The sequence below is a fragment of the Diadema antillarum genome, unplaced genomic scaffold (assembly GCF_040938485.1).
Source record: "Diadema antillarum isolate AM-2024a unplaced genomic scaffold, OU_Dant_1.0 seq00001068_RagTag, whole genome shotgun sequence".
Taxonomy (NCBI): Eukaryota; Metazoa; Echinodermata; class Echinoidea; order Diadematoida; family Diadematidae; genus Diadema; species Diadema antillarum.
Genome location: NW_027271893.1, coordinates 367831 through 391084, shown reverse-complemented (window position 1 = coordinate 391084; position 23254 = coordinate 367831). Strand labels below are relative to the sequence as shown.

Genomic DNA, 23254 nt, shown 5'->3' with positions numbered 1-23254 from the left:
TAAGTGTATGATTCTGGAATTGCATGTGCTAAACAGATACTCAAACAGATAGCCTGTATCACTTTCCAAACATTAAGCTGTAAAAAAAAATGAAACAAAACTGGAATCTTTTGAACTAAAATGACATTTAATTCATATGCAAATTAGTAGTCACGGACCTAAATATCCAGTCTAAGGAAAAGAAATTATATATCTCTCTATTTTCCTCTCATACAGCAGTACATGTTTCATCCCTAATAAATCAGCACAGAATGACTAATTCCATGAAGTACAAGGAGCTAGACTACAAGAATTCACAACTCATGAATATTCATTAATAGGCAAAGTAGCCAGTGCATAGGGTTTCCTGGTTGTTACATCAGAATTCCTGGAAATAATTCACCTAACAGCATAAAAACTTATTGATTTCTCATGCTTACTGCCTATACTCTTCACTCTATCAAACTAGTATCCATGAATTCCCATAAAACTCTGAAAATAATAACCTATCACATTCAGTAACCATAGCTTAAAATTAAATACGATTGTATATATGTCTACACACTCCTCACAGACTCTTGACAGTCCTTATCTTGGGGAAGCACGATCATTCAATGAACGTATAGTGAGGATGATTTTGCTAACACCAAATATCAACACGTAAAGCACCACCTCTGGCTTCGGCTGGTAGGCACGGTGCAATTTTTGGATCACTCCCATTGATTTGATGGGAAAACAATCGAAAATGAATAATGAAATGACATGAATAAAAGGAGTCACTGATAAATTGATTTCCAGTCAGTAGAGGGAAAGACCGCATTCGGTATAGCTGAATACTTATTGACGAGATTCACGTAATCACAGGCTATCTTACTAGATATGTTGTACCATGATCATGGTAATGATCTCACATTCAACTACCAGTAAAGTGCCCGATTACATGAGCAATGTCGGAAAATCACACAGGATTTGATAGATGGTATGCTGCCCTCTATTGATTTAGGTCATACAGTTGAAAATACAGGGCATACAAAAACCCAGCAGTTTTTGCATGCAGGAAGCTTGGTATAAGTAGAGCACTTTTGCCTTGCATTTGCACATAAAATCTTCAGGTCTTGCCAGCTAAACATGATGCAGCTTTATTTCCTTCTTCATGCATTTGTAATGACTTTAACCCTAACCAGGCCGGGCTTTTTGGAGTGTTCTGTGGCCAGGGGAGGGTTGATTCAACCCCCCCCCCCCCCCCCCTCCGAGATCTTGGCTGTCGATCGCGCAATCGCCATGAAAATTGGCACATGCATTACCTGTGGCGTAATCTACCAAACTATACAAAAAGAAATTATGATTTTCATTATATTAATTATGCTAATATATGCATAAAATCATACATTTTGCTCTAAATCAGAAAGTAAAGCTCCTAGAATCCTAATTTTTGGTGATAACATTCTTTGCAGCATTTCTAACAGTGTACTAAAAAAAAAATCTGGTATCACTATCAATTTCTGATGTATTTTATTGTTTCATGAATTTCTTATGTATTTCTCTGTTTTTCGACCTTTTGTTTTATCATTTTTTTTTCACAAAATTTATGACAGAACCTATTTCAAGCATAATTATGCTAAAATTAATTGATTTTCAGCCTATGAAAGTGAAAATAATCATATCTTTACAAGTAAGGAGAGAAAACTCCATTGGCATACACTTTATACACAAAATCATGTCTTTGAGCCATTTTCGGTCTGACGGGCATGTATAAAAGGTCGTGCAGCGTCGTAACAGTATGCGCGATTTTTGCGAAAATGGTGTCAAAAGGTGTGCAAGACTTCAAAGTAAAAAGTCAGGGAACGGCACGGTCAAAAAAATTTCGTGTAGCGGAACAGTCCAGAAAAATGTCGAGGGAAGGTTGATTCAACCCCTCCCCAACCTTTCTAGGGTTAAAGTCTGGACAAAGGAACATTCAGGGGCTCATTTCATTACTCTCTATACAATGATCGTTACTCACAACAATAGCAGTCAACACATAAAAAAAAATGTCTAATTGTTACAATGGTGACTGCAATTACTGTAAGCTTCAATTATTGCATGATTCAAACAGTTTACAGATACAATGGTCAATGTCAGAGTATCAACAAAAAAGCATAATTTAATAGTTGCTGTTTTGGTTTTTGTCTTTTTCTTTAAATGGTACGACTAGGGGGTCCAGCTAATACACCAGCAAAATGCTACATGAGTGAAATACCAGTGATTCTGAATCAAATCATAAAAATCATTGTCAACTATAAAATAATGGGCAAGTTCTCTGTACAGCGAACTACATGTACCAGTCAAACTGGCTGGCTGTATGACACAAAGGTGCAATTACTGAGATAGAGTCTCACAAAATCAGTGAAAGGAGAACAACGCTGCTTGAGTATCAAGCAATCCAGCACAAATATCTCATCTTGTGCGAGACTACATAGTCATATTATGCAACATTTACACCATGTTCCCAGCGACCATGGCACTCTTGTTCACCCGAAACGTAGTGCGCTGTGGGCAGGTGAGGTATTCTATTTTTGCTCCTCCATATTCTAGTCTTGCTCGTTCCAGTCCTTGCTCCAGAGAATATTTAAGCTTCAGAAACCGTTCTCACAGCGTCTGCTCAGGCTAGACAGCACATATTCCGGGTCCCACTACCAACTGCCTACAAGTTATGTTACAGCCTATAACTCACCGTCACGTTTTGCTGCGTTCACCCCGTTTTATGATGACCTACATGCTAAATCTAACTTGGTTTCTCATTAGCATCGTGACTGCGGCGGCAAATTTTTAGACATTTAAAAAATCTGACACAGCATCTATGGCAATCACAGCCTGTCAGGCTTGCCAATCCCGTCCCCCTGCGTAGTTTCAAGTCCATTCAATTTTGTCTAAGAGCCTAGAACAGGATTGCTGTGGCCATCAGGAACCTACAGTGTAAAATTACCATAAGTACTGTGACTGATTGTTCACACAGAATGTGGCTCTATGCTGCTCTCGCCTATTTCCATAGAGACGTATAAGTCGGAGGCACAGAACACCACTTACCGCTTGCACTTGTGTACACCACGGCATAGAGCCTGCCTCCGAACTCTGGCAGATTGAACTGCTTGACGAAGTCCCCACTGCCGGACTCAAAGCACTGAATCCTGCCCACCTCTCGGTCTGCTACACATACATGGTCCTTGTCTGTCACCATGGTGATACTGTGGGGGATGTTGAACTGACCCACAGGAGGATTCAGGGCGGAAGCTGTTTAGGAAGAGGGTGAAGTCAATCATAAATATATATATATATATTTTTTTTGTGAAAAAGAGGAAACCTTCATAATTTCTCCCTTCCTTAATTAATGCTGTCTTAAGCAACCACCTCCACAGTGACAGCTACAAAAACTGTAAAATCATTACCAACCAAACAGACACAACTAACTACTTGAAGTCACCCATTTTCGTCCCAATTTTGATCACAGAATGAACATGTTTTTTGTTTTTTTTGCATAGTGATAAATGCTAAGTATGATGCACGTAAATTTCTGTCTTCCTCAACCTGGCTTGAAAGACAAAACTTCTGGTACTATTATTAGTATTACAGGGGAAACTCGGTATAACGAACACTGCTATAACGAGATATCGGTTATAACGAGGAAATTTTCTCGGTCCCAAATTTCCTTCCACACAAGTCTATGTAAAATGCTACTCTTATAGCGAGATCGGCTATAACGAAATAACTGCTATAACGAGATAAATTTTGTGACTTCCAAACAAAGAAAAACATAGTAAATCAAACCTGCTATAGCGAGGTAAAGCAAAATGCCTTCGGTAAAGCTTTATTTCGCCTGTGCTATCATCTTCCGAGATTGTAAAGCTTGATGCGCCAAAAACTGTCTTGTATACACATAATCATTTTCTTCAGTGCACTCCAGCTAGCACTGCATGTTGTACGTGTGAAGTGTGTGTGTACACGCACACTGATACATGCAGAGAATGTGGTGGGACGGCCATATATATACATGACATCATCATGACGTTTGGCAGGTGTGAGGCAATCTGATGCTGTGATTGGCCTTCTACTTAGGGAATTCCCCGTCTTCACACACACGCAGTCATAATGTACATACAGAATGTGTCACATACACACACAGCATTGTGCAGATCCCATATTCAAGCTTTCCACACAACACACACCCATACGATAACCACATACCAATCCACAGACGATCTTCATACAATCGCAAGCTATATAAATTTACAAATTCAAACATCTACAATTAATAAGAAATACATTCTTAATATTGGATTTCCTTGGCGAAAAACATCTTCTTACCCATAAAGGTGAGTAATTCCCTCACACACAATATCAAGTTATCAGTATTGATTGAAATATGATGGGTAGTCCCACATGTGCAAATTAATGTCTTTATTCTATGCCTTCTTTTATGCCTACTGATATAACGAGATATCGGCTATAACGAGGAAAATGACTCGGTCCCGACCATCTCGTTATATCGAGTTTCCACTGTATTACTATTTTTTTTTTGCTTTTTTTGTTGTTGTTGAAAGATCATGCCATCAGACACATACAAACCTGAGCATAGAATTTATTTCAGCAAAGAGAATGTGTAAACTTAAACAGATGAGTATTGTTTTTGCTCTTTGTAAAGACCACTGCGTATGATTCTAACATCACAGACCAAGTAAAAAACAAAAAAAAGGAGCAAGTCTGGGATATGATACATCAACAGTTGCTTGAAGGGTACCAAGGTACCAGACAAGAACTTTGTTTCTCCTACATGACAGATACACCACTCATAAATATATAACACTACTATTTTTCACCTAAAAGACTCTACCTAAGGACAATATTTTTGTAATCATTTGCCCATTTGATGCTCTGTTATGATACATCACTCGATGCAATGGATGTAACAGAGTGGTATACACTCTGTCACGTGCATGCATGATAATATAGTTGGTCCATACCTACTGTATATGCATTAGTGCGGTCTATTCTTTCCTATTATCGATATATGGGACCCAATAATTGGAAAGCGGAAAGGGGAAAGCAATGAACACATGCTCATGATTAAAATGCACAAACAGATGGAAGTCGTGCATGGAATTTATATGCTTAAGAAATTCAGCCATGAATTTTTTCTTGGTTTTCTCTTCATGGAAATCATAGTCATGATACAGACAGTATTTTTTTTTTAATGTATCTTAAAGCAAAAAAAGATAAACAAGAGTCTTCCTCAGCCCTGTGGTCCACTGTAAAGAGTATTGGCACTTCCAACACAGCTGAAGCCAGTTCAGTATGTTTGTTTTGGCACAGCAAAAAATACAGACCAAACAGTGGATCTCAGGGGAGCAACACACACACACACACACACACACACACACACTAAATTCTACTTACAGTGCGTTCCCATTATAATGAATACAGTTATAACGAAATTCTGGTTACAATGAAATAAAAATTCAGGCCACAACATTATCCTCCCTATTTTTTCTTATTGTTTATTTGTTTGGTTATAACAAAATTTTGATATAACGAAAGAAAACTGCCCGTCCAGAGGACTTCGTTGTAACGGGAGTCCACTGTATTATCATAAATCCTGTCATACCTTTAACAAGGTGTCCCCATTCTGTGAGAAACTCTCCTGTTGGTGAGAACTTCACAATCCTGGCATTGCAGTAACCGTCAGAGACAAAGAAGTTGCCCGTCTTTGGGTCCACGGTGACGTCCGACGGCTTGCAGAAGTGATTCCGGTCCTTGCCCGGCTCCAGCTTTATCCCGAGAGTGAGGAGGGAGCTGTTTCCACCACCGGCAGGATACTTGAAGACCTGGTGCATTGCCACGTCAGTCAGCCACACATTGTCCTCGTGGTCAATGGTTAGACCGTGGGGAAGGTAGAACCTAAACCAAGGCAGAATGAAACACAAAATGTGACCAGGTATGTCACTGGATAAGATTTCTTTTTTTCGTGTTTATCCATTCGAATCTTGAAGAAAGAGATTTACAGCTTTGAATTAACATTAATCATCAAAGCTGGAGACCTATGGAACTAAATGATAGAAAAATCCACCCTGTAGGAATGTCACTCTTGAGAAAAAAGGGCTTTCCAGTTAAAGTTGTCCAAAGCACACATTCACACACACACACACACCCACACACACACACACACACAAGACAGCAACAGAATTTACACACAAGAGTAACTGCTACAAAGGGATTATTGGATTGACATGAAAATTGGCATTGCCATTAAGCACATTCTATTCATGATGATTTCAATATCAATGATATTGCCAACTTATCCTGAAGTTTCTGCAGGGTTTCATAAAAACTCCTACCTGCTACGAGTACACTGTATTTACAAGAAATAAAAATCTCACAGTAGCAAAATACCATACATGGCTGTACAAAAATAACAAGAAGAAATATGGTTGTTACACGTAATGTCATGCTTGCAAGCTTCAGACTAACATGGAAATAGGTTTACTCTTTCAGAAATTATTCCCCCCACCCCCGCCATGGCCAATGCTCTCAAAATTGGTGTACAGTCTATAAGCAGTTTGTGCTACGTCAAATTCAATCTGATATATTACAGTTCAACCTCAATATGACTAAGTTTTTCTTAGTTATTTTCACTTGTTCATTTTCTTGGAGTTTAAATATGTGAGGAAGGGGAGGGGGTGTGATTACTTGACACTGTCTTTTAACCCATTGAGGACATGCTGGCTTTCCTTTAACATACATTTCCCATAGACAGCTGCCTGAGTATACAAGGGACTAGTCTTTCATGAGTTAATAGCATGTGTACAGGTCTAATCATCATGAAAATTTGATTGCCATAGACTGAAATATAAACGGGGGAACCACAGACTGTGGAAACCGAAAGTATGCAATAAAAACATTTGCAGTAATCACGGCGGGGTTATAGATACAAATATCACCAGTGCGATCAGAGACTGTGAATACTCAACAACAAAAACATTTAAGCTGGATTCAGAGGTAATATTGGGGGGGGGGGGGGGGGGGGGTAAAAGCTTGTGATGAACTTTACTTACTAAACTTATCTTTCCAAACACTATGGAGAATTCTATTTTGATTCTTGATTTTTGTTTGATGTCTTATTCTATTCTAGGATTTACCCAATCAATGGTAACTGTGGAAAGTGGACAGTGAATGGAACATTGACATGAGATCATTCTCAATTTGCTATTCCAATTCACACCTGCACTCAGGACATGCTTATTATGCTTTATGGGAAAATTGAGAAAACCAGCTCAAGATGGTACTGTAGATGGATAGCTCTTTAAAAATGTAAAAACAAAACAAAACAACAACAACAACAAAACAAACACTGACAATCTTTTCATGCTTCCAAGCGTATCATCCAAACAAAACAAAAGGTTAACTCTGTATCTAAAGGACACTTCTAAATTAAAGTCCAAATTGGCCAAGTTGACCCCAAATTCACATTTTCAGGTCTGTTCGAATTTCCACTCAAGCGACTTTTTGTGGAATCTGCAATGCAGGGTGACATGACTAGTTCTACTCACTGATTAGCTCCCCACTGGCTGATGACCTGACCAGTAGTGGAGTCATATTTCACCAGAGTGTTCTCGCTGATTGGCCCTTTGCTGGCTTGCAGGAAATGGTCCTCATCAAATGAGCTGAAAAAAAAGTACAAAACTAACATGTGGGATACAAGCACAGAAATCATGACTGTCTTTGGTATAATTGGACCTGATGGAAAAAATATTGGATATTGCTGAAGAGAGTTCATGTGATAGCACTGACGATGAGCTTATGTCTGAACGCATGGTATATCTCTATAAATATAATTCTTTACAACTAATCGTCATCAAAATCTTAATATCTTCATACCATAAATCAGTTTTGTGTGTTTTGACAAGAAACAATGCACCTACATGTATCAATGCAGAAGAAATCTGTACTTGAAAACCATTCTCTGTGCTGAAGGTTTCTCTCTATCCAAGATTATTCCTCCGTAAAGTTTCCCTTAAGATCTCACAATATGTGGTTGATGATATTGATTCAATTGATATTATGATTTAAATGGTGGCTAAGGAAAAAATAGATGAGTGCTTTTTCATTGTTTATTCGTTCGGTTATAATGAAATTTCGACATAATGAAAGAAAGATGCCGGCCCCGAGGACTTCGTTATATCGGGAGTCCCCTGTATGCGACGAGGAGAATTGGTTGTCGGACTTACTCCAGATCCCATGGTCTTGACGCCCGATGGAAGACATGGACATTGCCATGAGAGTCTACGGCGACTCCTGACACTTGGCCTAGAGTCACGTCACTGTTTTCAGACGGCCATCCTGCAACATCAGTAACAGCTGGGCAGGAGAGGTAAAGGTGTTATAATGTTTTTAAATTCACCTATGAAACTTTCAGGTGTGGACGGGAACATGTTGGTAATAACCACAATGTGTAAAGTACATGCTCCTTCTTAAACATTACATTTTACGTCTGAAATATATACGATTTGATTTTCAGAACATAGTTTGTGGAAAACATGACTTTAGAACTCAAGCTAAACAGTCAGAATGACACTTTTTTGCACATTCCTGGAAAGCATGACAGCCCACAATTAAAAGACATTCAAATAAATCTGAAACAAGGCCCATTATACTTCCTGAATTGTCCACTTTTCCATCACTTGCATGTAGGCCTACACAGAAGAGCACAATAACCTAGTAATCATTTTACATGGCTAACAAACACATGCCTGTGCTTGCACACATAAAATTTGAAAAGCGAGTAATTTTAGGCACAGTTTGTAATTACTGGAAATAGACAGAACCTGTACGTCTCTGTTAGATCAACTTGTATTCAGTGATTGACATACTGTTTAGGACCTTCTACATATACCTGTCCAGCTTCAACATACTTCATATCATCATCTATTATCATCAAGGGCGAGGAAACCAGGGTACTGCACACAATGATAATACAAATAGCAAGAGCATGGCCAGTACGTATTTGAATAGAGCAGATGATAGGCATGTGTGTGTGTATGTGTGTGTGTGTTGGGAGAATATCTCCTAATTATTTCTAGAAATATCTAGAACAGATATATACATGACATGATCAAATGAGGAATTCAGTCCAGAGGTTCTGATCTAGTTTTAAATGATCTCCCCCTTTTTTTTGGGGGGGGGGGGGGGGGTAGGGGTGGGGCGGGGAGTGAAATATTGTAAAGAGGTACTTATTTTAATAATGACATAATGACAAAGTGTTAATATGACTATTTTGTTTAGTGAAGCAAGAAGGAGATAATTTATAGCTTCATCACATCCAAAATTTACACAAAGAATTTCTCTCCTGATAGTGTTAAATGCCTGCACATCGCCCTGCCTTGCCCGTGATGATCTAATTTGAATCTCTGCACTCTTACTTAGTGATGGGATTGTCTTGTCCTCTGCTATTGGTGAGCTGGTACCCGGTCCTGTCTCCGCGGCTTGACTGTTGGGTGTTGCTTCCCCTTCTCCGACCCTGAGCTCCTGGCCAGCTGTGACTAGGCTACCAGTCTCGTCAAAGGTCTTATCAGGTCCTTCGGTCACTCCCTGCCTGCCGCCTCCATCCGTCTCCTCCTCCTCTTCTCTTCCTCCTCCTCCAAGACTTGCACCCCCCATGGTGTCCTCATCGCCCTCCTGCAGGGGATTCAGGTAATCATTGTTGCTGCCTTCCCTTAAGTAGCTCTGCTCACCACCGGTGTAATACTCCCCTCTGTTGTCGTAGTTATAGAAAGGATCCCACAGGTTGTCAACCGGTGGGCGGAGTCTGGAGTGTACCTCCTGGGCTGTGGAGTACTTTGGGTGGGAAGGGCGGCTGTCGTAGCCGCTGGGCGCCGCATCAAAAAAGTGGGGGCGGGGAGACTGGCCACACTCTTGGAAGGGCTTGCCATGTATGGAGTCGGTGTAGTACATGAGGTAGAGGTTACACATCTCATCATTGTGTGTCCCGCTGAGGTGAAGAAGGATAGGTTTGAAAGTTGAAAATCTACAATCTTGCCATGCATTGATGGCATCTGACAAAAAAAAAAATGGTAAAAAAAATGAAGGTATGTGTCTATAAAGATGTGTCTACTTTCATGCACAGATGATTAATCCATGAATCATAGAGATGAATACTTGACAGATACATGAGCAGGTATGGATTTCATTGAATACTTCAAGCATACCAAGTGACGATTTCCATATTACAATTCTGAATTAGAATACACAAAGAATAACACACTGATACCTTATACATATTTTTGGTGTCCTTTAAAATAACACAAACTACCATGTATATGATACTACAGTTATGTACTGAACATCTATACAGTCATTGTGTTTTCAGCAACCACTCACCCTGGTCCTTCAAATGATCACTGTGTGGCTTAGCTGGAAACAAGTTTAAGCTGCATCATTTCATGCAACAACTACATGTCACCTAGCTTTATTACCTCCGCCAAGGGAGGAGGTTATGTTTTCGTTACCGTTGGTTTATTCGTTCATTCGTTCGTTTCTTCGTTCGTTCGTTCGTTCGTTTGTCTGTGCGCAAAATAACTCAAAAAGTAGACAACGGATTGGGATGAAACTTGCAGGAAAGGTTGAGAATGACACGAGTGACAAATGATTAACTTTTGGTAGTGATCCGAGAATTTTGGGGGAATTTATGAAGAATTTTTGATATTTTGGCAGGGAGGGTCAGTGAACTTGGGAGTTCAGGCTGCGCGTATTTGAGGTTTGCATGCGCACACTAAAGTGCGTGCTCTAGTTTCTGCAGGGGTGAGGCGTGCTGTGCAGCTGAGGGTTTATGACGTAACAAAGGCTTCTATATTGGGAAATCGACAACTTTCAGCACAGCATGGGTGGAAATATCTCTATGGAAGAACAAGATCAGTGGTGAAAATGATTTGCATGCTTGGCGGAGGTCTGCGCTCTCAGAGTGCTTTTCTAGTAAGCTGGTTAGTCTGCTGCTAAATATCACATTGTGCACATTTTTTCAGTCCAAATACCAAATATATGGGGAACCGCTCACATTGGGCAGGTGGGCACTATCCACACGTTCACAACTACATGTACACGTTTTCTTTTCAGGGGATTTCCGTGTGGTCACTATGGGCAGGTGGTCACCATAGACAAGTAGTAACTAGAGCAAGTTTGATCGCAATGAAGTTGAAAACATTCTTACCCCACATGAACAGCGACATCCCTGTTGGAATCATATGTGCACCTGGCTGCTAATATGTCTCCTGGCCGTACTGTGTAGTCATTTAGTGATGGGTAAAATGCCTGTTTGGTTTGAGAAACAGGACCAGAAAGGAAATACAAGGGCGCAACAATCATAAATTTGTGGTAAAGTGAACACTGAAACACTTCGAAGATCCTCATTTCACTGAACTGATGTACAATGTCAGTCGCAAAAACTGCACACTGATGGGATTTAAAGACATAAATGAATAACTCAGACTGGTAAACCATTACCTACACTGAAAAAAAAAAAAAGGAAAAAAAAAAAAAAAACCCTGACAAATGCCAAAAAGCAAACTTAGCAATAAAAAGGATTGGCACAGAATTAGCAAAACTTGATAGCTGATTTTGGTTGGCAAGGTTGATATCATTATTTACATTGATATGACAGAATGATATGCATGGATTTCATTTCTACTAGATATGTTTAGGGGTGGGGTTTATTTCCTGGTTGGCTATTACCTGTGGCCACTGTGGATCACCCTGGGCAATGACTGTCCATTCTCCATCACGGATGAGGTAGCCAGTGATGACCTTTCCAAGAGAATGGGCGTGTGTGCGGAAGGCAAACGGGTGGATGTTGGCGGAAGAGTCGTACATGCAGGCGATGTCTGAGTGGACATCTATCAATGCAAGCATGCAACACACCAGTTTGTAAATATTCCACTTTGCGCATGAACAGAAAAAGGTCATTTTTACCAACAGGCATTTTGTTTTGTTGATTTACTGAGATAAGCATCTGTGTTGTCATGGTTATTCATGTGATCCTTATATGGTGCTTGTATTTGGCAATATCAAAACAATAAAACAACCCCCCCCCCCAAAAAAAAAAAAAACACCAGCAACAACAACAACAACAAAAAAAGTGCCAAAATGTGTCTTGCCCATTCGCGTAGAAGAAATTAATGTTTTTCTTACTCCCAGAAGTTCATTGACCCTGCCTATGACCTTTGACCTTGTGGTGACCTTCAACTCCCCAAGGGACATTTAACAGCCAAGTTTGGTCACAAACAGACATATGAATCAAAAGTTTTTTAAGCCATAATCATAACGTGCCGTTAAAATTTAACGTTGGGCCCTAAAAGTTTGTTGACCCCTGTCTGTGACCTTTGACCTTGTGGTGACCTTCAACTCCCCGAGGGACATCTACCATCCAAATCTGGTCACAAACGGACTTTCACATCAAAAGTTATGAGCCATAATCGAAATCGAAACATAATCGAAACCCTCCAGCCCTTTTAGGGTTAATGGTGGAATAAAGTGAACTTTGACCTACATTCATCTCCTGTGTTACTTGATAGCCCTATCATCACACTATTAGGAATGAAGAGATGTTGCGCCACAAATTGTCGCCCCCGGCACAGGGCGACAGTTTGTGCAGGGAGTGACGGCACAAATTGTCACCTCTGCACAATTTGTCGCCTGATTGTGCTGCTCGTGCAGTTCCCAATTTTTGACCCAAATGGCGACAATTTGCAGGTAAAATGAAACCCAGCTGCACAAATTGTCGTCGGTCGTTGTCTTCACGCTGCAGAAGATAATGCTCAGATGCACTTCGAATTGTGTGGTTTGGGTGGGTTTCCTGTGTTGGGTTGGGTCGGTATGACTGGTAATCAGACATGTATGTGGGTAATTCCATGAAGTTGGGGCAGTGTCCATGTAGCATCGTGATATTTAAAAAATACATTTCAGCATAACTCAATATTAATTATGCTATACATTTATTGTTTGTAGGCTTTACATTTGCATTGCGGCCACACATTTTCCTGGAAATTTTGTGCCATTCAGACTCAATTTTGATGAAGTTATTAAACAATATGTAACTGTGTCCTGCAGCATCGTGACGTGTCCATGTAGCATCGTGATATTTTAAAATTTGGTCCTAAGAGACAAATTATGGCAATTAGCTTGACCAAAATTTGATGCAATATGCATTTACAAGATATGAATGAGATAGCTAAATATCTCCTGTACACAGTTTTAATTTCAAAAGAAAATTACAAAATGTATCACGATGCTATGCGGTGTCCTTTTTTGTTACATTTGGTGGACACCGCGTAGCATAGTGACACATAGTGTAATTTTCTTGTAAAAGTAAAACTGTGTTTATGTGTTGGTATTCCAATGCCTATGTCAAAATCAAGAATTATATTACCCCCTAAATGTGCTTTGAGGGCAGGCGACAATTTGTGTCGTCAGCCCTCTCCACAAATTGTCGCCAAGCAACAAATTGTGTAGGGGCAACAATTTGTGCTGTCGGCTCCCTGCACAATTTGTCGCCCGTTTCAGGGGGCGACAATTTGTGCAGGGGTGACAATTTGTGCCACAACAACAGAGCTTTAACATGTATCTATTTAAACATTCAGGCTTAACATTTAGGCTTAATTAAGAGATGAGTACATATTTGCACACACACACACACACACAAAATCAAACTTGTGATCCACAATGCACTTTTCCTCTGTCTTTTGCACTTGAAGCATTCTGCCATTTATGGTTTTTGGTCAGTATATGTGTGCACTATGACCACGCAAATTCTTTTTCGTCCTTTACAATTTACTAATACGTGAGAGTCAATGGAAGATTTTGAGGATTTTCATTCATGTCATATCAAAGTGGGTTGTCATATACTGATCTTTGCATGTGTACAGTGTGTATATTATGGGTCTTTACCACTCACAAGTACCAATGAAGGGATCAAATCTTGATACCATTGAATGAACAATCATAAAAGAATATCTGGCACAATAACAAAGCTAGTAGACACTAGAGAAGCACAATACCATCTTTCCTGCATTGGAATAGGCAGGTTTAATGAAATGGAAACTGCATACCAAAAAAACTGACCTGACAATTTGAATGAAGAAAGGGGGAGAATCTCTTCACTGAGAACGTGAATGTGGGTATATTAAGGTGCACTTGGCATAGATTGAGAACTCTTAATTCCACATAATTCCTCTCTGTAGCTGACAGTGTGATACTGACAAGATGAAAATGGGGATACATTTTACAATAAGTCTGAAATGACCAGACATAGGTATAAAGGTGGCACTGTGCTGTACCAAAATGCACAGAAAAAAAAGAAGAATTGGATGTTTTGGTCCATATCACTGCACTTACTGTATATCTCTTGAGTACATTTGTATGACCTCTTGTTACATGTACAGTAGATACACTAATTGATAATTCCAATGCATAAAAGAACTTGGAAAGAAACACTTGGGGAAAACAATGGTTTGAAAAAGGGGGTATAGAGTGTCATATTTCCATAAAATCTATAATCACTGTGAAGTTCACAGGTACGCCATTCAGAGCAATAATTGATTCCACATCTGAAGAGCAGTAAATGTTGACCTTTTGATCACAATCCGCCAGTGATTTACAGTTAGTTTGCTGAGAGCTTGAAAAGACAGTGCTGTTCAGCAAAAGACCTAGCAATTCAATTATTGGTGCTGTATAAGCCTCAGTTTCATTTCCTTAGTTATGAAACAGATACTTGTACTACCCCATACCATGTTTTCATACCACTAAAAAAAAAAAAACAAGGAAAAGTAGAAATTACGCGGTGCGTAACATATGTCCCCGCCGGAAGTAGCATTTTGTAACAAAATGTGCAATATAGGTACAAAATCAAGGTCAAAGGTCAAAGAAGTCAAAGGTCGAAATTCTGTGTAGAAGTTTTGAAGCCCTCACCTAGTGCCATCACATAAAGCAAATGGAATCGAAATTGGGTTAGAAATGGCGAAGGAGTAGCATTTTGTAGCCAATGTACAATATAGGTCAAAAATCAAGGTCAAAGGTCAAAGAAGACAAAGGTCAAAATTCTGTGTAGAAGTTTTGAAGCCCTCACCTAGTGCTATCACATAAAGCAAACGGAATCGAAATCGGGTTAGAAATGGCGAAGGAGTAGCATTCTGTAGCAAAATGCACAATATAGGTAAAAAATCAAGGTCAAAGGTCAAAGAAGTCAAAGGTCAAAATTCTGTGTAGAAGTTTTGAAGCCCTCAACTAGTGCCATCATATAAAGCAAACGGAATCGAAATCGGGTTAAAAATGGCGAAGGAGTAGCATTTCGTAGCAAAATGTACAATGTAGGTCAAAAATCAAGGTCAAAGGTCAAAGAAGTCAAAGGTCAAAATTCTGTGTAGAAGTTTTGAAGCCCTCACCTAGTGCCATCACATAAAGCAAACGGAATCGAAATCGGGTTAGAAATGGCGAAGGAGTAGCATTTTGTAGCAAAATGTACAATACAGGTCAAAAATCAAGGTCAAAGGTCAAAGAAGTCAAAGGTCAAAATTCTGTGTAGAAGTTTTGAAGCCCTCACCTAGTGCCATCACATAAAGCAAACGGAATCGAAATCGGGTTAGAAATGGCGAAGGAGTAGCATTTTGTAGCAAAATGTACAATATAGGTCAAAGGTCAAGGTCAAAGGTCACGACTGAAATTCTGTGTAGAAGTTTCAAAGCTCCCATGTAGTGCTATCATATAAAGCAAACAGAATCAAAATTGGCTCATAAATGACAGAGAAGTAGCAAATTGAAGATTTTGATCACACACGGACGCACACACGGACACACGGACACACGGACGGACGGACAGACACACGGACGGACGGACGCACGGACACACACACGTACGGAGCCCGTTTCATAGTCCCCTGCTCGAACTCGTTCGGCGGGGACAAAAAATCTTGTTTTCTTCATCAATCTATTCAATCAGCACGCAAGTAAAGTACATATGTATGTCACTATATCTATAAATTTCATATTCCTCTTGTAATGTCTGCATTTGTACAAACCAGCTTAATTACAGATTATCCATTCAACTTCGATGATGTCATAAAATATCACGAAAATATCCCTTAGTAATCAGGTGAACTCATATTTCAGACAAAACTGCAAATCTGCCACTTAAAAATTGTATGTTATTATTTTTTTAAAGACAAAAAATAATGTGAGATATCATAAAACATGCTAGCTAGCAATTTGGATAATGCATTCAAGATATCCTACATTAGGTACCATAACTCAAGTTTATAGCATTTAATTTCTAATTCAACTTAATTATGGGAGCAGTTCACTTTGGCAAGTAATTCTTACTCTTGTGACTCTTATCGACAGGCAACATTGTCCCATAGTGGTTATTAAAAGTTGATATATCTACTTCATTATTTCATATGAGAGAAAAAAAAAATCCAGATTTCACTCAAAATGATGACTTCTACTTTTATACTTGATAAAAGTGTAGCAGTAACTTCAACAATCCATGGTTTGAACTAAGAGATTGTCAGGTGGCCAAGGGCATTGGAAATATTTTTTTAGAGTAAACTTAATTACTGCTTCTTTTTTCAGAGTTAACATAATTAAACAGCTTGTCATTACAGTGACAAGGAGACAAATGTATACTGTATTCTGGTGTGATCATTTGTAATTGCTCACATCCAATGGGTTAAGACAGTACTCAGATTTATTAATGCTGCTGAAAGAGTGTGTACCAAGTCTTATCTGCAATACTACAAACTATGATGACATATTTCATTTGCCTGATGACTGTATCCTATAGATCTATTGTATTGTATCAGGACTGGGCAAGCCGTACCTTCTCTACGACTGACTGTGGCCTATTTATGAATATTCCATTAAAAAAACAAGAAACCCCCCCCCCCCCCAAAAAAAAAAAACAAAAACAAAAACAAAAACAAAAACAAAGCAAAACAAATCAAATTGTAACAAACCCCCAAACAAGGTCTGTCACAGTTGCATAAACTGTAAAAATGCTACTGTCATTAAACGGTACTTCTGGTACCCTTTGGAGAAGGGTCTTAAAATCAATGGGTTAAAGTGGATGAATTCAAAAATTTGCAACATAACTCAAGATATATGGAAAATGAGTATGATTATCACTATGGACATTTTCAGAAGGTCTTCAAGCATTTTCATGCTATGCATCATTTATGCAAGTTTTGCAGTTATACAATCCATCTGCTATAAATATGCAAGTTTTACAGTTATATTTGCATGTTTTTGTACTCTTCCTTCAACTTTTTACTTCAAAACAAAAACCATGCTGTTTGGAACCTGAAGAAAAAAAACCCCAAACATTCTCATGATTTATTTGCTTTAAACAGAGATGCCACAGGGAGCTGTCCAAATTTCCTGAAAATCACATGCGAGGGAGCGAAGCGACCGAGGGGGGGGGGGGGGTGAGTGTGGGCACGGTAAGGAATTTTTGTTATTTTCGGAGTAGAATTATGGGTTCTGGTGCATATCTAAGAGGGGATTTTCACTATTTCTGTGCTTAAATAATTGGTACTTTAGCCATGTTGTAATCAGCCAGTTGTAATCAACTACACACGTGCTTCTAAAATAAACATGGCACAGTAAAGCTACATCTAATTACATGTAATTGATTCCAGTGCTGACACCTATCAGTATGTGAATTAGTATACTGTATAATAATTCACAAACTGAATTACTGATATTTCTCATACTCATACTTGTCATCACTTCTCATTCACATACTGAATTGAAATTACTGATACTTCTCATTCACATACTGAATTACTGACATTTCTGTACAGCAATATGTAAATACCTACGTTAAGATGATCAGTTATATGCAGCATAGAAGACTGTTGTTTTGTTGGTTGTTTTTTTTTGTAATTTTATTGAAAAACATGTATTACTATTTTTCATGAATTTCCATTGCCCAATTTCACCACTCAAAAACTGCGACACGTGCGTGCATAACGCAATACGCCTTAACTATGCAGCGTTGTGCATGGCGCCTACCAAGCATTCACATAAGAATTGTTTGATCAGAATTCTTGATTTTGCTGTTATGGAACATTAATTGATTTCGCTGTTATGGAACATTAATGAAACACATATCACATTAAAAGTAAGATTCTAACCTTTCATTTGAGACAAAGTTTGCTGAAAATGCATTCGGCTAGTCGAAGCGATTTATTTGGAAAACCTTGCCTGTCACGGCGAGATCAATTCATTTTGCTTCCATCAGTGACTCCCGGTGATCTTAGCCTGATTGGAGCCGGCTAGAAGAATGCAGGGAAACGTACGCCGCATGCGGCTCCTCCTCGCGGAAGGCCGCCGGGCACTATGGTCGCCTGTCTAGCTCTAGCTGCTTCGCGGTGTGCGGTGCGCGATTCACATGCTTTTCTATGGGAAAAAATCTCTGTTCTTTCAAGTTAACTGAAATAAGCGATTACTTTCGGTACTACAAGCCAATTTGAAGACCGTATATTTGAACAGGATAATACCGATCGTCGGTACTAGCGCTCGTAATACGCATTATTACAGTAATCAATGCAATGATGACACTCATCAAATTGGCAAATGCTTTGAAAGAAAAACATCGTTGCTTTCATGCTGCATGTATTGCATACGGAGGTCGCCGAGAGAGACGGAGAGAGCGAATAGGCGCATTATCTCAGTAGTTATTCACGCATTCCCGGAGAATCTAGAAATACAGATTTTTTGCCATCTTGCCTGAAATTCCGGAAAGCTTCCCTCTTTTTGGAAAAATCCGGAATTCCGGAAATTTCCGGAAATGTGGCATCTCTGTTTAAACAGACAAAAAGTTTTCTTTTTCTTTTGTTTGCCCAGTCTACTTCAATGTATTTATACTCCTGAATTGATTTTCACTTGCTATTCAAATCAACTACATTTCTTCACATATTGACAAAAAAGATAACAAGACCAGTCACGATGCAGCAAAACATTATTCATGTCTCTTAATACCCGGACTAGCACAGCAGATTAAAAAAATTATGCCTCTGGCACTCCTCGGGGCGGGGCATGGTCATACTGGTTATGGATGATGATGTTCAATAAAAAGCAGTACCTTGGAAAAACAAATTAAAACCGCTTCACTGCCATGCACTAAATTGAATACCTTCCCCTCTTTTACAGGAGTACCTCACATCACAACCGGCTTAACTACAGACACTGAATGATTGCTACATAGGTGCATCAGATCCCTGCTTTAGGAAATGGGTTGGCCATATAATCATGCTATGGGGAATCTCTCTGGCAACAGATTAGACATTGCACAACAGAGTGTTTAAAAGGAAAATAAATTGCAAATGTAAAATGTAGCTTCAGTAAACACAGAAATGCTAGAACACACCATTAAAATTTGAGGAAACTCAATCTTGTAAAAAAAATAAAATCAGGAATCTTCAATAGTTAAGTTTATTCAGTGTGACACTATTACTGGATAAAAGGCTGCAACAATGTAGATATTTAGTTCTCTAAACACATATTCTGATTGTTGTATTTACCTGTGCTGCGACAATTTCAATGACAGTTAAAACAGTTGGAAGTGTTGCTTGAAGGTTTGCATGGTGAAGTAAATGAGGGAGAAAGATTTGCGGTGACATTTGCGGTATTAGTTTATGACACACTTGGAAGTGTTTACAGAGCTCAATATTTATATTTATCACACATCCTTGTGAACTTATTTCACAAGCTTCAACAATTTGTTATGTCACAATAGTGGAATAATAAAAAAGACAAGGTGATTTGTTCCTTACATCGGCACTTTTCTAGCATAATTAAAAGGCATATGACTTACCTTCCTCAGAAGGCAGGGGAATTACATCATATAATATTTAACATATTATATATGTTAAAAATTAGAAAATTGCATATGCTCTGCATGCTTCACATTTAACCCATCCCACACTGAATTCTGAAATGCCCACAGACTTAATACCCAGGCCACCAGGTTCCCGTACAAAAAAGGTTAAAAAGATTAGTCTAATTTTTGACAAAGAGACAACATACTACATATAGTTCAAGCACTTATTAGGGGTAATTGGCAGCTCTGCATAATGCATTCATAAGTCTTTGTGACAGATTTTGATTGTGAATGGTCAATATTACGCAGTGCCTAGATACCAATGGTCAAAATGTTGCTCTACATGTCTCGAGGGGAGATACACTTTGATGTATGCTGCACTCTAGTCTCTGTCAAAGGCCCTCTTGCTACAGTAATTGCAAGAGAAGTGAGCAGAGGGTTGGTATGTGAGACAGAGTTGAACCACCAGTAGGAGGTAAGCCAAAGTGAGGGAGCCTTCCAAGACTCATCCAAATCTCTTAGCCTTAAACGCTTTTGTGTCACTGAGCCACAAAATTCACACATTATCAGCAAAGCTCTGTTTGAAGAAGTCCATGCATAATACACTTTGCACTGAGGGCTGATGGATATGATATCTAGCATTATCCTATCGGTCAAAGTGACTACTGAATTATCTAGTAGAATGGTACATGGGTTAGGCTTTATACTAGCCCATGAATGATAATCATATTCACAGATCCCTGTTGGCCCTCACACTGACATGCTCTGCTTTGGCTGTCTTCACTTTATAACAAGGAAAAGTAGAAATTACGCGGTGCGTAATATATGTCCCCGCCGGAAGTAGCATTTTGTAACAAAATGTGCAATATAGGTAAAAAATCAAGGTCAAAGGTCAAAGAAGTCAAAGGTCAAAATTCTGTGTAGAAGTTTTGAAGCCCTCACCTAGTGCCATCACATAAAGCAAATGAAATCGAAATTGGGTTAGAAATGGCGAAGGAGTAGCATTTTGTAGCCAATGTACAATATAGGTCAAAAATCAAGGTCAAAGGTCAAAGAAGACAAAGGTCAAAATTCTGTGTAGAAGTTTTGAAGCCCTCACCTAGTGCTATCACATAAAGCAAACGGAATCGAAATCGGGTTAGAAATGGCGAAGGAGTAGCATTTTGTAGCAAAATGCACAATATAGGTCAAAAATCAAGGTCAAAGGTCAAAGAAGTCAAGGGTCAAAATTCTGTGTAGAAGTTTTGAAGCCCTCAACTAGTGCCATCATATAAAGCAAACGGAATCGAAATCGGGTTAGAAATGGCGAAGGAGTAGCATTTTGTAGCAAAATGTACAATATAGGTAAAAAATCAAGGTCAAAGGTCAAAGAAGTCAAAGGTCAAAATTCTGTGTAGAAGTTTTGAAGCCCTCACCTAGTGTCATCACATAAAGCAAACGGAATCGAAATCGGGTTAGAAATGGCGAAGGAGTAGCATTTTGTAGCAAAATGTACAATATAGGTCAAAGGTCAAGGTCAAAGGTCACAACTGAAATTCTGTGTAGAAGTTTTAAAGCTCCCATGTAGTGCTATCATATAAAGCAAACAGAATCAAAATTGGCTCATAAATGACAGAGAAGTAGCAAATTGAACATTTTGATCACAGACGGACGCACACACGGACGGACGCACGGACGCACAGACACACACACGTACGGAGCCCGTTTCATAGTCCCCTGCTCGAACTCGTTCGGCGGGGACAAAAAAGTGCTGGCATTCATAGAGTGAGGGCCTTGAATAAAGGCTAAGTGGTCTTTAGTATGATGTGCTTTGCCTAAGACTGTGGCATCACCGGTTGTGTAGCAACAGCACTGGCCTGAGGAGTAACTTGAACAAGGGTTGGGGGAACAATAAAAAAAAAAATGCTCCTTAACTATTCTTCTAGACTGCTTGTTATGACACCAAATATAGTAGCACTTGACAATAGGATCTACAGAGGTACACATAGGAAAGAAATGAAAAACAGAATTCAACTCAAATGTGAGAGGATTCATTTTAAAAACTGCCAAAAATTGCTGACAGGGCCACATCATAATGTTTAAATGAATGAAGATGAAGATGAAAAACTGTAAACACTGTTTTACAAAGCCCTTGAAGTTTTGAAGAAAAAAAAAAATCAACTTACTTGTGCTATGAGGTGGTACGTTGATATTGCTTGACCACAACAAGTAGATCCCTCCTATGAACGGCTGCCTGAAAATCAACCAGAAAAAGACAAACATCTTGTGGGCTTTCCCCTGGAGCTCACTCATGATGCACCATACAATCAACGAAAGCATCAATGACAGGAAATTACGCCCAACACGCAAACCTCATTACAAGTTTTATGATAGACAAGTCCTGCAGTAGATAATACTACAAAACAACTGAATTTCAGAGTTCTGCATGATGGGTAGATCCAGTAGAAATGACAAGTACTGTAAAAGTGGATATTTTCGCGCGACTAATTTTTCACGCTTGGCCGTGTAAGAAGAGTTTCGTGTGTTTTTAATTCCGCGGAATGAAGACATCATGCTCAGGAACATATGGCAAGCAAAATTATTCGTATGCTTTTATTTTCGCGCTAGTTTCTGGTTGCGCGAAATGCGTGAAAATTTTAACACCGCAAAAATTTCCACTTTTACAGTACTGTATTCAATAGCACAGACAGTAATGTGAAAGATATGACTAAAGTTACAGTGTAGGGTGTGAAAAAGAAAGGAGAAACACAGTGGAAAGTTTAAGGAGTGCCCACGGAAGAGAAAGACCATTGTAAAATCACGCAGTGATGGAGTGCAGAAAACAAAGTGTTAGTGTATTGTGTCCAGATGATACATTGGGCAGGCTCATACTCTCTAGACTAGTCAAAAACGATACTCTTTTCCCTAAATCTGCAGGAAAGAATACTTACGGGTTGTGAGTCATTCTGAGAGTAATGCCTGAATGATCCCCTTCAGTACCTGTCAGTGAAAACAATAAAGAACACAGTAAAAGGAGAAAATGATGTATGACTATGAATGCACAGAAAATGCTGCCATACCTGATGAAACATCAAATAATTAATTGTAAGAAATAGAAACGACTAAACAAACTAGATATATCGCTACGGCGACTGATATGCCTCCGCCATAATGCATGGTTCTCCTAATAGGTCTATAGTACAATGTCTTGACAATGTGTGATGACAGTTTCACACAATTGGCAAAATATTAAAATGACAGGTTTGCCACAAATGTGCTGAATGTTCACTTTCCTAGAACTAGGTTCAATTGGATGAATGATTAAAATGTCAGAGTGCAGGTATTTGGGGAACTGATGATTTTTACTTGACTTTTGACCCTTTTATAAGTTTATGCATTGAGT

General features: G+C 39.1%; 1 protein-coding gene and 1 non-coding gene across 2 annotated transcripts in view; one reads left to right on the top strand and one right to left on the bottom strand.

The window, feature by feature from the left end:
* LOC139743311 (peptidyl-glycine alpha-amidating monooxygenase B-like) overlaps positions 1-23254 on the bottom strand; it is a 69326-nt gene that overhangs the window by 10348 nt on the left and 35724 nt on the right. Inside the window, exons 7-15 of the mRNA XM_071653805.1 lie at positions 22803-22851; positions 22038-22105; positions 11734-11894; positions 11213-11313; positions 9429-9997; positions 8238-8367; positions 7560-7673; positions 5618-5910; positions 3046-3249 (exon numbers count right to left, since the gene is read on the bottom strand). Of these exons, the coding sequence (XP_071509906.1) occupies positions 3046-3249; positions 5618-5910; positions 7560-7673; positions 8238-8367; positions 9429-9997; positions 11213-11313; positions 11734-11894; positions 22038-22105; positions 22803-22851 (1689 nt within the window). The remainder of the gene's footprint in view (positions 1-3045; positions 3250-5617; positions 5911-7559; positions 7674-8237; positions 8368-9428; positions 9998-11212; positions 11314-11733; positions 11895-22037; positions 22106-22802; positions 22852-23254) is intronic.
* On the top strand, positions 561-692 carry LOC139743318 (U4atac minor spliceosomal RNA). The gene has a single exon (XR_011711748.1). It is a non-coding gene; the product is annotated as a U4atac minor spliceosomal RNA (small nuclear RNA).